A 16,721-nucleotide genomic window follows, 5' to 3' on the forward strand; every position below is an offset into this window, starting at 1 on the left:
GAGGGTTGCATTCCTTCTTGGGGCCTTCGAGGAGAATCTGTTCCTTCTCTTTCCAGTTCTAGAGGCTGTCTGTGTTTCTTGGTTTAGGTTCCCTTTCAACAATGGCATCCCTTCAACTTTGCTTCCGTTGTCACATCTTCTCTGAATCTGACCCCTTTGCCTTCCTTTTACAAGGACCTTTTCATTACCCTTGTCATTACAGTGGGGCCACCGGATAATCTAGGATAATCTTCTATCTCAAGATTCTTGATTTAATCATACCTGCTAAATCTCATGTAAGGTAACATTTTCACAGGTTCTGGAGATTAGGATATGGCCATCTTTAGGGTGATGGGGTGGGGACATTATTTAACCTACAACAAAAGGAAACTGATGTTTATAGTTCTGCTGCCTACCAAATGCATAGTAAACAGAACTTCTCTGATACTTCAACAACCTTGTGCAATATATGCCAGGATTTGCTTTTAAAGTTGAAGATACTGAGCCTTGGTGCAATTTGGGATTCTGCCCAAAGTCAAGCAGCTGGGATGCAGACCCAGGTCCCTGAGCCCCAGTGCAAGCCAGCCTGCCTCCACTCATCTATCTCCCTCATTCTCCTCTACTTCCTCTTTCCCATCTGGGCCTGTCCCCCAGCTCCCTGGACAAGCTGAAGCTGCTGTTTCCCAATGTACCAGGCTCTCCTGATGATGATATAGCCATGATTGATCCTGGGCATTGCTAATCAAGCAAGCTAAGTGGCTGCCCCTCAGAATCTTTTTCTAGGACTTTTTCTTGCCCTCCTTTATTCAACAAGCATTTTTTGAGCTCATTGTGCTGGGTGCTAGAGTAGCAAGGGAAATAGACCTAAGCTAAAAATAACCCAGCATACTGTATCAGACAAAAGGGGTCTAAGATTGTAAGAAGGCAGAGCAGGGAGTTCCAATTCCTAGAAGCTTTGTGTGAATCTTCTCTGTTGACCCTGGGTAAAATCTAAGCTCCAGGGAAGATCCAAAGACTTCTTTTCTTTTGAGTTCCTTAAGGGACCAGGTATTGTTAGTCTTTCTGTGCCTTGCACATAGCTGTGCTCCATAAATATTTAAAACTTGGGAATAGAGTCAAGACAGGCACACTAAAAGGAGCCAGCAGTGTGTGAGAAGGGTTAGAAGTCACCTTGGAAGGCGCTCAGCACAGCCATTTTGTCTCTCTATTCTATCTAGCCACTGATGACACAAAGTATTTATCCCTATTTTTATTAGGAGAGGGCCTTGGGTGTTGCTCAGTTGTTAAGTCACTGAAGAGCAAGAGCTGATGGAGTAAAGGTTCTAGAAAAATCCACGGGGACCTGGCAGTGTTTCAATTCCAAGATTCCGAAAGAGAAGGACTTCAGAGGGGCTGATGGTTCTCTCATTACCTCTCATCATTATATTAACAGTGAAGCACAGCCTGTGAGTATCACAACTTCTCTTTGCTCTGAACCCAAAAGCTGAGGTAGCCTGGGAGGGGACAGCTTGTCTTCCTAACACCTGTGGTGAAATGATGAAACCAAGGAGGGGGAAAGTATGTTTATTAAATCCAGGACTTGCAGGAGTGATGGCCAGCTAGACTGTTTCTGGCTCATGTGTATAGACTTTTGATGTCACTCACTTTCTGAGGGGTAGAAGCCACTCTGGAAAGATCCTCCTGGTAACTTCCTCACTTTCTTTCTGAACATTGCTACCTGTCTTTTTTGCTCATCTCCTTTCCTTTCCTTTTGTTTCTCTTTACTAGCTTAGTGAATCTCAGGGAGATGGGGATGTGGTCAGAGTTTCAGAGTCACTGAATTGTGAAGCAGATCCATTGTCTGGGTTAATTTCTGTTTCTTAGTTCTCACCATAAGCCCTATCTGTCACAGAAGATACCAGAAAGAGAAAACCATGGTTCTGGACTTGTTTACTGGGTGTAAAGAGGTATCAACTGAGTAGGAGGATTTTTAAATTTTTTTCAGGGGATCCATGTCCCTAGGAAAGCAAATGCCTTCTGTTGCCCTAAATACATAAGAAGGCCCATGGGCTGGAAGCACCAGGCTTCTCTGTCTTAAGCAACTGCTCACTCAGCAAGGAGCTGGTACTCCTGAGTGGTTTTGCAGGCAATGTCTAGAAGTCAGTCTGGGTGACCACCATAGGTGGTGACTCAGAACTCAACAGTCAAGAGGTCTTTCAAATCATCTGTGCATTAATTCCACAAATGTTGGTTGATGAGGTATTATATGCAAAACACTTTTGCAGATACGACAATGAACAAGACAGACATTTCTGGATAAATTTCTATAGAAATTTATCCAGAAAATCCCACCACAGTCAGAAATGGGAAACACTAGGGGTAAGGAGAGGAGACAAATGACAGGAAGAGGAAGGGAAGATGGAGGAAATGGGTGATATTACTAGAAGCTCAAAGCTTATATATCACATTTGGTTGCCAAAGAACTCTCCAGTAATACGACCATAATATTTACCCTACACATTATCTTGCATGTGAGAGTCTCACTAATCCTTTGTGGTAGGCTAAGAAAATATCGCCACTTCAAGATGAGGAGTAAGGAGGTTGACTCAGCTCATGTAATGAACAGAGTCCAAAGTAGACACAGGTCTTGAGCTCAGAGTTCCAGGCTTTATCACAATGTCACAGCACCTTTGGATGTGGATATTTGGCATGTTGATCACTGGTTGAGTTTGAAATAAAACCAGTCAGCTATACAGGGCAAGAGAGGTAGCTTTGTGCTTGTTATTTATTCTCTTTTTGACTCCTTAGACTCTAGTCCTTCTTGGTCCTGTCTTGTGCCCTGGAAAGCTGACTGCTGTAGATCACATCACCTAGTTGCTCTTGCAGGCTGATATCTGTTTAGGTTCACCCAATGGGAGGCATGGAGGGGAGAGAGATCAGAGAGAAGGGAAGAAAGAGAGGTTGCAGTATTTCCTTCTTTCTCCTTGCCCTCATTCTCTAATGCCTCTGCTAGTAGCTGTGTCCCTCTGCTGTATACTTTTCCCTGCATCATCCCTTCTTCGTGGTTCTAGCTCCCACTGAGCCTCCATAACACTATTTGCTGCTCTTATCTCTGTAACTCTGCAGGGAGTAATGGCTTTCTGTGATTGCTAGCTTCAGTGTACCCCATCATCCCTCATTTATTCCCTTGACCTTGCCCATACATAGGCAAAGAGTCCTTTCCTTCAGGCCTTTTCACGTGACTCACCTGGAGTGAAGGCTCAAGAATGAGCATGGAGAGTTACTGACAAAGAAGGGAGGCAGGGTTATGAAAAAGACTTGGTCTGCTTGATATTTGTGCCTAATGCCAGGCCCGGAGTAGGGCCTTCCTGATGGGGGAAATACAGGGAGGAGACACCAGAGTGTTTGGGGTCAGGAAATGTCAAGATAACCCTAATGTCATTTCCAGTGGGTTGCTTTCATTGACTCCATAGCCTGTCTATGGTCAACGGGTAGGAGACTCTTCCTACCTCTGTGGTTCCACAGTGCCTCTCTACAGTTATATAGTGTTCTTTTTGCAAAACTCTTCCCTTAACGGCAGGGAGACCTCCTCATTTTTCTCTTCTTTTTTTTTTTCAGGCACTACCTAGTGACCAATAGGCACTTCGTAAATGATTCTTGGGGGTGCCTGGGTGGCTCAGTGGTTGAGCGTCTGCCTTTGGCTTAGGTCGTGATCCCGGAGTCCTGAGATCGAGACCCACATCAGGCTCCCTGTGAGGAGTCTGCTTCTCTCTTTGCCTGTGTCTCTCTGCCTCTCTCTGTGTGTGTCTCTCATGAAAAAATAAATAAATAAAATCTTTAAAAAATAAAAATAAAAATAAATGCTTCCTGAGCAACTTTATGTTCAAAGGTAGTGTCCCTAAGAAATTGAAGTCATCCAACTAAGATGAGCCATATAGAATTTGGGCAGCAATAATGACTATAAATTTGCAACTGTGGTTTACTGTAGTTGTAGAATTTGTATGAAAAAAAAAAAACCCAGATGTTTCACACTTTACAACTCATCCTCTTTTCACTTCAGCCTATGTGAAATTGTGACCTGGTGTGAGTGGGGTGTACATGAGATCTCTTTTGCGTAGCCATGTGTGGTTCATGTGTTTTATCTTGAAATAACCAAGGTCAGTCTCTTGGTATTACTCAAAATTCTGTGGATGTATCAATTTACTATACCAGTCTGTTTCACAAATGGTTGAATACCTCCCAGACAAGGACTGATGATGGATGTGCCCCTTAACTTGCCAACCAGACCAGTGTTAAAAGGCAGACTTGGAGATTATCTGCTTAGAAATGGCCTAGAGTTCAAAGAGTTAACATGAGAAAATGTGGGCCTTTGCTACAGACTTTATTAGACTTCGGTCTGTTTCCATGGAGCTGTTGCCAAGGTACGTGCAACCGAAATTTCTCTAAGACAATGTTCCACTCCCCTTAAGGCCCTCTTCTTCTTGGTTGACATTGAATCTATCTAAATCTGAGAAATTCAACTCATTTGTAGATTTTTCTTCTGACTAGTTGGAATATCTGCCTATTTTTTCTTAAAGCCTATTGACCTCAATCCTCTTACCCCAGGGGGTTACCAAGAACTGGAGGGAGGAGGCCGAAGTTAAAGGTGAAGCACATGGCTCTTTACACAGTAGTTTTGTAAAACCCAAATTGAGACAGATAACAAAGGACATTTTTTCTGATGTCCAAATTTATATTTATTCTGGAAAACCTTTCAAGAGTATGCATATCAAATCACATTTTGTTACAGCTTCAATGAATCATTTAAAAAGAATAAAATTCATAAATGAGAATCCTTCTGAGAAATATTAGACATATGGTCATCACTGTATACAGAGACTTCCAAGGAAAAAACCTACCAGAGCCCATTCATTCATTCTCTAAAGCTCTACATGGCCCTTCCTTGCTATCCCTCAAACACATGGGGTTTGCTCCCTCTTGGAGGGATTGGGCTTGCTGTTCTGTCTCTGAAAGTTTCCTCTCCCATGGCTCCCTTCCTCCCTATATTCAAATTTCTTCTCAAATGACACCTGCTCAGAGAGGCCTTTCCTGGTCCCTCTAAAAGATCCGCTCTCTTCACACTGTCTCCTTTCTCTGAGTTACTTTTCTTTACACACTTTCTTACCTCTTAGTCTTGTATTATATATTTATCTATTGCCAGTTATCTTCATAGAAATTAGAGAAAGGGACTTTGATGTATTCATTGCTGTATCCCTAGCAGCTAGAACTGTGCCTATTGGACATTCAGAAAAGAACAAAATTTATATGAAATAAGACACTGGTAACCTCCAAAAAAGGTAGCCTCAAAAAAGTAGCTAAAAATTCAAATAGTCACATTCAGCACATGCAGCACAATAAGTTATTGTAGTTAGGTGCATGGTTAGGAGAAAGACTAACAATTCTTGTTGGTGGTAGAAGCATCCACATGACTGCCTGGTTTGAGACGTGTCCAAAGATCCTTATAACTAAAAATATCACTGTTTAGTTCTCCAAAATAACACCATCTACTTCTCCTCCTCATTCACATCATGTTTGAAATTCCAAGGAGTAGTTATCATAATCATTTTTATTGTATTAAGGTATTGGGCCACTTGGGAGAACCAACGAATAATAGTTAGGATTTTGTTGACCTGGTTATCCAATCAGGACGCATAGCCACTTGTAGGAAGATGTGGAGGTCTGGCCGCCAGGGACTGGGAAATCAGGGACAATGAATCGCTGTGACACAAGGGGGCGAGAGAGAGCAGGGATGACCAGGAGTGGAGAAGACTGGAACAGAATCTGGGCTGGGGAAGTGCCCCTACCTTAGGGCAGTTGGGTAATCTAACGTGGAGAGACTTCACCTGCAAGAGATGGAGTGTGATTTCCTAGCTTCTCCACTTATGGATTCTAGGGATGATCTTAGGCAATTTTTCTTACCTCTCTACACCTACTTTCTGTCTGTGAGATGGGAATTATAAGACCTACCTCAAAGGGTTGCAGTGAGGAATAAATGAAACTCCTGTTTATCAAGGACTTTTAGCATGGTATCTATCACACACACAGCATGTACTCAATAAATAAATTGTGGTTCTGGTGGTTATGTTTCAGATGCTGCTGCCCTTCATGGCTCTTTGAAGGCCCAGCTTCTTGGGAAGTTTCCCACCTTCTTCTTGGAGCACTTCTGGATTCCCTTCAAATGAGTACAGGGTCTCTCTCTGCTGAGCTCCAACACTCCATTGGTACTTCCTTCATAGCACTTGATGCTTGCTGCCATGTATTTATTTATGCATTGTATTTACTTATGTTATATGCTTTAGTTCTCCAATAATACTATAATTTCCTGGAGGACAGAATTGGTATCTGATTTATTTTACCGTTTCTGACATTGCCTCACAATTCCTGTACATCACAGATACCCAGTAAATATAAATTGTCCCATGGATGAATATCTGTAAATAGTTGATCAATTATTATATGATCTGGTGATTTTCACAGTCTTTTGTAAAAATGGCCCAACCAGCTTATCTACAAGTTAAAGGGAACATAATTTAGAATGTAAAGTAACTACTGCCTCTGGTCTAAAGGCTGTTTGGTTGTGTCATTCAGTCTTTCCAGCAATGTCTATCAGAGGCTGCTGGGACAGGGAAGCAAATGTCCTTTCAGAGGCAGTTGGACTGGCCTGGACAGAGATATTTCAGTTCAGTAAGTGAGTTGATGCTGATAATCTGTCCATGAAAAGGGAGAGAAAAATCTAATTTTGTAATTGTTGGAGCAAGAAGAGAGAATCAAAAGCTAAAATTGAGTTTGTGTGAAATAAAAAATAGTCTTAAATAGGTTTTTTTTTGAATGATTCAACCTGCATAATTATCCTAGAAATTTGATTATCTGGGCTACATACCTATCACATATAAAGGTAAGGTCTAAGGTACCATGAAAGGGTACCATGGATTTTCCCCCTCTCTTTTCTGCTCTGAGTTACTGACTTAACATCTGTCAACCAACTTCCCATCACGGCTGAGGTAGCATTTTGGAAGCCCCACCAAGGAGCAAGCGTCACTTGTACTTGGGGATGCAGCAGATGGGTAAGTGGGCCCATGGCAAACCATGGGGACAGGACCGTGATGCCCCTGGAGCAGAGCCACGCCGCAGCTGCACGAGGGGCGTCGAGCAGATGACCGGCAGATGGAGGCCAGCCTTCAGGGCCAGAGCAGCCTTTGAAGTCAAGGCTGGCTGGTGGAGACAAACTGCTCTGAAATCAGGAACTGGACTGATCGTGGTTGGCGAAAAGGACATTACTCTGTACTCAGACAGTATTGTCAACAGACCACGTTTCTATTTCCCTCTTATAAACTCTGGGTAATGCAGGCTTTTATGAGGTCATATTTTGGTAAGAAAGTGAAATTACAGGCCTTGTAAATATTATGTGTGGAGATGATGCCAGTGACACTCACCTAGCCAAAAACCAGGCCTTTCCTGGTCCCTCTAAAAGATCAGCTCTCGTCACACTGTCTCCTTTCTCTGCGTTACTTTTCTTTACACACTTTGTCACCACTTAATCTTATATTATATATTTATCTATTGCCAGTTGTCTTCATAGAGATTAGCTCAGAAAATTTAGAATGTAAAGTAGGGACTTTAGGTCCTACTTTAAGTCAAAGGGACTTTGATTTATTCATTGCTGTAACCCTAGTAGCTAGGACTGTGCCTACTGGACATTCAGAAAAGAATAAAATTTATATGAAATAAGACATTTATAACCTCCAAAAAAAGGTAGCCTCAAAAAAGTAGCTAAAAAAGTCAAATAGTAACATTCAGCACACAGCACAATAAGTTCCTGTAGTTAGGTGAGTGGTTAGGAGAAAGACCAGCAGTTCTTATTGGTGGTAGAAGCATCCACATGACTGCATGGTTTGAGAAGCATCCAAAGATCCTTATAACTAAAAATATCACCATCTATTTCTTTTCTTTCCTATGAATAAGCATGGAAGCAATTCCTACCTATTCCTTTCCCCCTCATTCCCTCAGCTCCAGTCGCAGGCCTTCTTGGTGCTCCTAGAATGTGCCAGGCCTGTCCTTCCCTCCAGGTCTTTGTACGGTCTCTCTGCCTGGACCATTGTCCCTGTGCCTGGCTTCTGCGTTTCCAGCAGGCACTTGCTCTGAAGGCACCTTCTTGGGGAGGCCTCTCTTAAGCATTGCTGGTTTAAATCGCATTGCTCAGTCCCTTTGCAGTTTTAGTTTTCTCCATTGCGCTTTTCAAAAGACGTATTTCACATATTTTGTGTTGTCTGTCTTTCTCCTCTCCACCTATTAGGGTGTAGGCTCCACAGTGTCAGACAACTGTATCTGTTTTTTCTGCTGTGTGCTTGGGGGACCTAGAACAGTGCCTGGCACAGAGGAAGCACTCATACATTTGTTGAAAACACAGACAGATACCAAGAAGGTGGGAGAACTAGTGTTCGTGACTTGCTCTTCCTTTAGCCTCCCTCTCTAAACAGCTGGGCATCTGCAGAATAGCTACAAACCCTTTCCAGATGTGGAGAAATGGAACAGTTTCAAAATTGGTTCAGATTCAAGCACACACACCTTTCACAGATTCTGGGCTGGACGTAAGTTAGATTTCAGCTCTGCTCCCTTTTCACCAGCCTGCACTTTCTGGAAAGTAGTTTTTAAAAGTAGAAATTCCGGGCGACATAGATTCATATTCATTTCAGCACATTTCAAAGCAGAGAAGTAAAATGCGCTGCCAACAACTTAATTCACAAATATTTACAAAGCTCCTACCATGTGCCAAGCTCCCTGCGGTAGGCCTTGGCAGGAACCACAAAGGAAATAAGCAAAATCCTCAGGTGCCTTAAGATGGGGAAGGGAGTAGCAGGTAAGCATAGAGAATAGAAGGGAGAATATGATAACTATTGATTTGGGGATAGTATTTGTACTACTGCTTCAATCTCTGGCTCTTATTTTTATAAGAACCAGCACTTTTATGATGACAGACTCTTATGCCCAACTTAAGAGGCTTCTACTGTGTTGCTTCCTCATCCCAAGCCTCATTCCCCACCCCCCCAGCCCCAGGAAGAAAAAGGGGAAGGAAAAAGCTGAAAGCAATGAAAAGGGGCCTTGGAGCTTCTGCTCTGCCCAGGCCCAGGGAAAGCTAGACTCCCTCGTGCTCAGCGCTGCAGCTGACATGCAGGATACCGCTCCAGGGAGGGGCCCGCGGGCTGTGCCTACTCTGAAGGCTGCCAAGCTGCCCCCACCCTGGCTCCAGCAGCAGAGAGAAAGGAGAGGACAAGTCTGTTTTAAGGGAACTGGCTCAATCAGGCGGAAGGGACCCTGGCAGACCCAGTTCAGTCTCAGGGTATCCTGTCTTCCCTTATAGTTAAGGTAATGATATCCAGTTCTAAAAGACAGTCTACATGTTTTCAGAAACAGTTTTAGGAAAAAGGAAAGTATAGATAGACTTGCAGGCACCAAAGCCGACCCAGCAGTTTTGTGAGATGATTTTTTTTAATTTGATATTTTTTTCTTAAATAGATATTTATAAATAAGGAGGAAGAAGTAAACCTCATGTATAGTATTCAGCATGGGGAATGGGAGCCTGGCATGGTCCAGGGTTCCCTGAAGTGGCAAGGGCCACATGGGAAGAAGATCTGAGGGCCAGGGGAGTTCACAAATGGACAAAAGCATTTAGCTGGGCAATCTGGAAACACTGTGGAGAGGTGGTGTCTAGTACAGTCCTTAGGCAAGAGAAGTCTCTGGATATGGATGTGGCCTCACAGGTTAGAAAGCCCCACTCATCCACAGTCTTCCCCCACAGAGCAAAGAAAAGCACTGTGCTTTTTTTTTTTTTTAAGATATTTATTTATTTATTTATTTATTTATTTATTTATTTATTTATATTCGAGAGAGGCAAAGACGTAGGCAGAGGGAGAAGCAGGCTCCCTGCAGGGAACCTCATGCAGGACTCGATCTCAGGACCTGAGCCGAAGGCAGATAATCAACCACTGAGCCACCCAGGTGCCCTAGCACTGTGCCTTTAAGGCACTCTTTCTCAGGAAGCCTGAGTCCTGATATGGATTCTCTGATTGATCTGGTGTGTGTGTGTGTTGCGTGTGTACCTGCACATGCACACTCATGGGTAGGGTGGGAGCCCTCATTTATCCACTTAGAACCTTCATTCATGAAACAAGTGGGTGGGTTATCAGGACTTGCAAGCCCTCAGACAGCAATCCCACAGGAATGAGTGGTCCCAGGCCCATCCCCCAAAGTCCAGAGCAGGGCTCTCTGCTTCATTTACAAATTGAGATTACCTATAAAATTTCATCCAAAGGCTTCCAAACCAGGACAAAAAAAAAAAAAAAAAGGCTACAGTCTTGGGCTGGAGCTCTTAGGTCCTTTCCAGGCTCCAGTTCCTGGGGTTCTGTGACTATGTAAAACGAAATAGCAGCTAGGTCCCAAGAGGAATGTAGCTGACCACGGAGCACTGCTGTAGGTCGGGATTGTCTGTGAATATAAATGTCTTCCTTCTTTGCCTCCCTCCCAGGGACCCACTCTCTGACGTATTTTTTCCTGGGCATTTCAGATCCCAGCCATGGACTCACAGAATTTTTTTCTCATCCCATCATTATATATACGTGTTGTTGGCAGAAAGAGCTGTGGGCTCTGTGGATGGTGGAGAACTCCATGCCTGGGCACTGGGAGAGGTACACTCAGAGCCGAGGGGCTGAAGCTGGAGCACCTGCAGAATTATCTCGACCACTCAGGTGGTGAAGGCAGCACTAGCCTCCATTCCTGCAGAGAGCTCCTGGGCTGACAGTGAACATGAGCAGTTGCTGAGCTGAACTCTTTTTTGGCAAAGCCTGAACAATCTGGTTGATGGCGTTCGGTGCCTGCCATCTGCCTGAAGCATCTCCAAATTATTTCTTCCTCAGGATCCCTTTGTCCTTTGCCCCCCATAACCCCTATGCCACTCTCATACAGGCTTCTTTTCTTTTTATTTATTTATTCATGAGAGATACAGAGAGAGGGGCAGAGACATAGGCAGAGGGAGAAGCAGGCTCCCCGTGGGGAGCCCAATGCACAACTCTGTCCCAGGACCCCAGGATCATGCCCTGAGCCGAAGGTAGATGCTCAACCACTGAGCCACCCAGGTGCCCCCCTCATCCGCCACTATCCAGGCTTCTAATCTGTACCTTCTCCTTTCTCGTTTTACATTTGGCCATTCTGTGTCTCATTTCCTAGTGGCCAGGCTTTGTGAGCCACTTGCTTATGCACAATGACTCACTACATTAACTTTCCCAGGATATTTCTGGCTCTCGCTTATCTTTCTCTCCTTTATTGCATTATAAAGTTTATCAATTGATCATTCTCATTATAGGATAATTCCCCAAGGCAAAAATTAACATGTTCCTATGGCATGCAGTTCCTATGGCATATTCCTACAAATATCTGTTGATAGGTGGGTTGTGTCCTAGGAACTTCCTGGAGGCACGCCTGTGGGGTGATGTATTCAGGAGCAGATGATGTTTCCATCCATACCCCCAGTCATCAACTGGATGATGATGTTTAGACAGGGACCTCCATGTGTGTGCCAGGGTTTCACACTTACCAGGGGATGGTTGGCTAGGGGTCGCTGGAGGACAGAAGCACCATATTTCTCCAGCATGCATATGATGGACAAGATTTCATTATCCTCAATAAAGATCTCTTTTTCTGGATGGCTACAGATAATATGGCTCGAATCACCAAGTGGGCACAGGAGGCCAATTGGCATGAGTTATAATATCAAAAGAACTGGCTGGAAGAACATATTACCTCATTAAAGAAGTTCCTGGAGCTTAGGGAAGATATTTACAAAGGGCAGGTAAAGTGAAGAGAGAACACCAGGTTCCCAGAGTCCTTGGTTTTATATAGAACTTTCTCTAATCTAGGTTATAGTCACTCTATTCTGAAATCTATCTTGTTAGTTGGACTACGGTGATCTGTAACTCCCTGTGAAAACTTCCCTGTTACTTTTTATCGGCATCTAGACAAGATTTAGCAATTTCTGCTTGTCTTGACAGTGGAGCACCTCCAGGGACACCTCTTTTTTGGCATATTCAGTGACACAAATCCTTACGTCTCCTTTCAGTGAAAAGCTGGGAAATACATTGGGAGGCGGAGCAATCCTTATTAGTTGTTTGTTAACCAAGCGCTCATACAATACCAGTATGGGTGAAAATATCTTCTTATGGGGACGCCTGGGTGGCTCAGTGGTTGGGCACCTGCCTTTGGTTCAGGTCTGGTCCCAGGATGCGGGATAGTGTCCCACACCAGGCTCCCTGCAAGGAGCCTGCTTCTCCCTCTGCCTGTGTCTCTGCCTCTCTTCCCTCAGTCTGTGTCTGTCATGAATAAATAAATAAATCTTTAAAAAAAAAAAAAAAGAAAATGTCTTCTTACAAAGAAGACAAATGGAGGGGCTTTGCTTTACTAAAGGATTTATGTTAAGATTTCCTTCAGTAAAAAGCTCCTCTTATATATTAAAGATGTGACTCAATTGGTCAACTTCTGGTTAACGGAGACTTTTCACTTATAATCTTGATATTTAAGAGATCTTACTATGTAAAATGCATTTATGCCTGTATCATGCTATAGGTAACGCCTGGACACAATATGCCTTTTGCCACGGGAGTTATCTTTACTGGTGGGATGTTCCAGAGCAGCAGTGGGCCTTGGGGAGACATCTGGGTCACAGTTAGGAATATAGACTATCTGTTTAATGGGAGTATTGGCTTTGGAAGCATATGACTAGACTTTGAACTTCAACCCTTCCCCTTGTTAGGCTGAATAGCCATCTGGATTGCAATGGTCGCAGGTGACAGAAACCTACTCAAATTGGCTTAGACACAAAGAAGGAAGTTCTTTGAAAGGCAGGAGTCAGGGCAGTGTGAGGACCCAAGGAATTAAAACCAAGATTCAATGGGGATGTGGCAGCCAGCATAAAGCTCAGAGATACCCTCATCGCTTCACCATTCCCAAAGAATGGGCTTCTCTCTCCCAGCTCTAGTTACAAAATTTTTTTCACAGAACTGTGATTGGTATGAATTGGATAGTGTACCACCCTTTGGGCTAATTGTTGTGACCATCAGGATGAGTTTCTAAGACTAACAGAATCCTGGTAAGAAATAAATGGCACGCTCAAAGTGATTTAGCCGAGGAGAACTCAATCGTGGGACTATTCATAGAGGTACAATCGGGATTGAGGAAACCAGAAGTGAAGTACCCAGAGACTCACAGCAGAGGAAAGCCGTTACATCCCCAAATCTGAAGGGACAAGTAAAGGCTGGTGGCCTGGAAGAAGCACCTTCTAGCAAGTCCTGTGCCTCTGGAGAAACACGGTTGCTGGCAGACTGCAGTGAGGTGGTTGGAGAAGAGGGGCCTGAGAACCCCAATCTCTCTATCCTCTGACTCTCTGACATTTGCTGAGGATGTTCCTCCTAGCGGCCAAACCCACCCAGGCAAAGGAGCCCCGAGGGGCAGTCTGATGAGCCTAATGTCCCCGGGCACAAAGCAAAGCAGAGACTGGATCTGGGGGCTGGCAAAGATAGCAACAAGTATGCTGTGAGCTATGTTTGGGTGGCAGGATTAAGATCAGTACTTCTTAACAGAAGCACACATTGGAGTCAGGAGAATTAAATTTCCGATATATGATATGTGTTTGTCCGGAGCACAGGTTCTTATTATCAGAAAAAAATGGAGCTAATAAATGCTAAGCTGGCAGGGCAATAATCTTGAGTAAAATAAACAGTTGTGATGATGCCTACATCGCAGACATTGGTGAGAAAAATGTACATAAAAGCACTTTGTACACGGTAGTTCTCTGCTTACACATTACATAGATGCCATTATTGTTGCCAGGCCGAAGAACGTCTGATACCTTAGGATCTGGCTGAAATCTACGGCCAACTGGGGGTGGTACTGGACCTTTAATTACCGAGACATTGCAGGCCAAGTCTAGGCAGGTATGAAGAGGGGCCCTAGGAGTCTCCACTCCCACATTGTGATGAGTGTCATAGCCTTTGACTGCAAACAAGGAGAACTCTTAGTTTCCCAGCCTCCTGTTCTTGGTAAAGGGAGGCAAACAGGGGAGATGGTAGGAAAACTGGAACAAAGCTGCCATCAGTTGGGATTTGAGGGTTAAGACTAATCCTGTTGATTCTCTCTGGGATGAGGAGCTCTTTGGAAAGACAGGAGAGACCCTGGACTCCTGGGCTGTGTGGAAAGAGTATGGGAAGTATGGCTTCAGTATATCTGTTCCCCCTCCAAACCTCCTCTCTATCCTAATAGGTTCTCAACCCTTTGGTCAAAACTCACTCCCTGAAAAGTATCTGGGAACAATTTCTTACAGCCAATGTCAAAAAGCAGTATCTTTCCTTGTGGCATATATACTTTATTTTTAATATTAGGAAGCTTTTTTCTCCTACTAAATCTCATGCCTCAGGAAAAATAGAAAGAAGATAATTGTTGAGGTAAGTCTTCCCTGGATCAGAGTACCAGATAGCAAGGGGGGAGGTAGTGAAAAGATGAGGCCTACAGACAAGCAGGAGGCAGCCCTGCCAGGATGCTGTCAGGCTCTGTATGGCTCACATCTGGATGGGACCCAATTCAGTGGGAACATTCAGGACAGCACCATCTGGAAAATTAGCAGAATAGTCAAGAGGAAGCGAGGCCACAAATGGACAGTTTTTTGTTGTTACTACTGGAGCCCCTTTGTGATATGAATTTCTGTAGTGCCTTCGATGGCATAACCATGACACAAGCTACTTATTACATATGTTTGTTTCTGGTGACAGTCACCGTTTAAGTCTGTATTTGGCTGTATAACAAAACACCATAGGCTGGGTAACTTATAAAAATAGGAATGTACCTCTCATAGCTCTGGAGGCTCCAAGGCTGAGATCAGGATGTCAGTATGGTCAAAGGAGGGCCCTGTCCTTAGGTGTAGACTGTGGGCTTCTCCTTGCATCCTAGAATTGGGCCAGAGATCTCTCAGAGCCTCTTATAAGGCACTAATCCCATTCATGAGGGTTCCACTGCCATGACTTAAGCACCTCCCAAAGGCCCCTCCTACTAGTATCCATCACCCTTGCTGTTAGGGTTTCAACATGTGAAACCGAGAGGTGCGGGGGGAGGGGAGGAGTACAAACATTCACACCATAGCAATCACGAAAGTGCCAGCCCAAGGACACAAGGATATTCAGTGCCAAAGCAGAGCTGAGGTGGCTGTGATATCTCTTTGCACCAGTACAGAATTGAGAAAAAGGAAGGCTGAGTTCTAGTCTCCCGTCTTTTGCTGAATTCCTCATCACCAATAGTCACACATTTTGTAACTCAGTTTTCCTTTTCTGTGACTCATAAAAGTATTTCAAAGGTTAACAGTAAATGATCCTGACACACTTTCCAAACACTCAAAGCTATGAGGCTCCCCCCGCCCACCCCCTGCCTTAGAGGACAGAACATGGCTCAGCTCCACATTCGTCATTCCTCCAGCACGCTGCCCTAGTAGGAGGTACAAATAAATAAGTTTGTTGTTGATGGACCTGGGCTCTGGGTCATTCTTGGTTTTAGAAGTTTCCTGCAATGAAGAAATTAAATTGGGAGACCCAGTTGCCAAGTTCTAATACCGCATGCTCTGTACCTACGATACTTCTGCTTTATTTCTCCTTTCTACAGCCCCCATGGGATGGAGTAAATCACTTTTCCAAGGATAACAACTCCTTTCTGCAGAATTCATGGCTTTTACCCCCCAGGAATTTGCATGATCTGGTTGAAAAATGGGGAAGAAATTGTCCAAGAAATAGGTAAAGGAGACATTCTTCCCAAGGGGGATGGAAGCTATTGGACATGGGGATCCATTGAGCTGGATCCTCAGAGCGGCGACCTTTACTCCTGCCCCTGTAGACTGTGGCCTCTGCGTGGTTCCTTAGGTCCCCCGGGGTTAAGACGGGTTGTGGCCGTGGCTGTCTGCCAGAGTGAGGAAAAAGCAGAGCAGGAAACGTGGCATACTTTTCAAAATCAGTGGTTCTCTCACTCTTTGGCCTCACAGCTCCTTTATCCTTAAAAATTACAAGCTGTCAAGGATCTTTTTTGTTTATGTGGGTTATATCTATTGCGATTTACTACATTATATATTAAAAGTTAAAAAGATTTTAAGTACAACAGAACACAAGCACATATCTATTAGCCATCAGAGAGGTGATGTCATTGTGTTCTCCAGAGAACTCCATTGTGTACATGTGAGAGATAGAGATTTAAAAAGAAAAAAGGGGGGGGGGTGGAAATCATGACTTAGACCTCATGGATTCAATGAAAGGGTCTTGAGGCCCCTGGAGCATTCAGATCACACTTAAAGAACTGCTGTGCCTCTGTTTTCATGTATTACCCTACCCAGAGCTGTGGAAAAGTGACACAGTAAGAAAAGTAGTTTTGGGCTTCCTGCTGATCACGGGGACAAAAGTCCCCAAAAGTTAACAGTAGAAAGGGAAGAGGACTTGTGGATCTTTCCTTACTTGTTTGCTTTCAGAACCAGAAACTAAAAAAAAAAAAAAAAAAAAAAAGAACCAGAAACTAGCCCTCTGAGGGTCCACTGCGGGAGGGGCTGGAGTTGGTGTCCTAGCCTCGAGCAGAAGGCTTCAGCTGGGAGGCAGGTGGAGGGCGGGATTCTAGGGGCCCCACAGCCTACCACTCCTACAGCTTCCACACAGTTT

General features: G+C 44.1%; 1 protein-coding gene across 1 annotated transcript; it reads left to right on the top strand.

The window, feature by feature from the left end:
• Positions 1-8,835: 8,835 nt before the first annotated feature.
• MR1 (major histocompatibility complex, class I-related) lies at positions 8,836-16,254 on the top strand. The gene is given in 7 exon segments (XM_038541745.1): positions 8,836-8,854; positions 10,520-10,697; positions 10,699-10,739; positions 11,571-11,822; positions 11,825-11,839; positions 15,765-15,986; positions 16,232-16,254. Coding segments are annotated over 7 exon segments (750 nt in total).
• Positions 16,255-16,721: the final 467 nt, after the last annotated feature.

The sequence above is a fragment of the Canis lupus genome, chromosome 7 (assembly GCF_011100685.1).
Source record: "Canis lupus familiaris isolate Mischka breed German Shepherd chromosome 7, alternate assembly UU_Cfam_GSD_1.0, whole genome shotgun sequence".
Classification (NCBI taxonomy): Eukaryota; Metazoa; Chordata; class Mammalia; order Carnivora; family Canidae; genus Canis; species Canis lupus.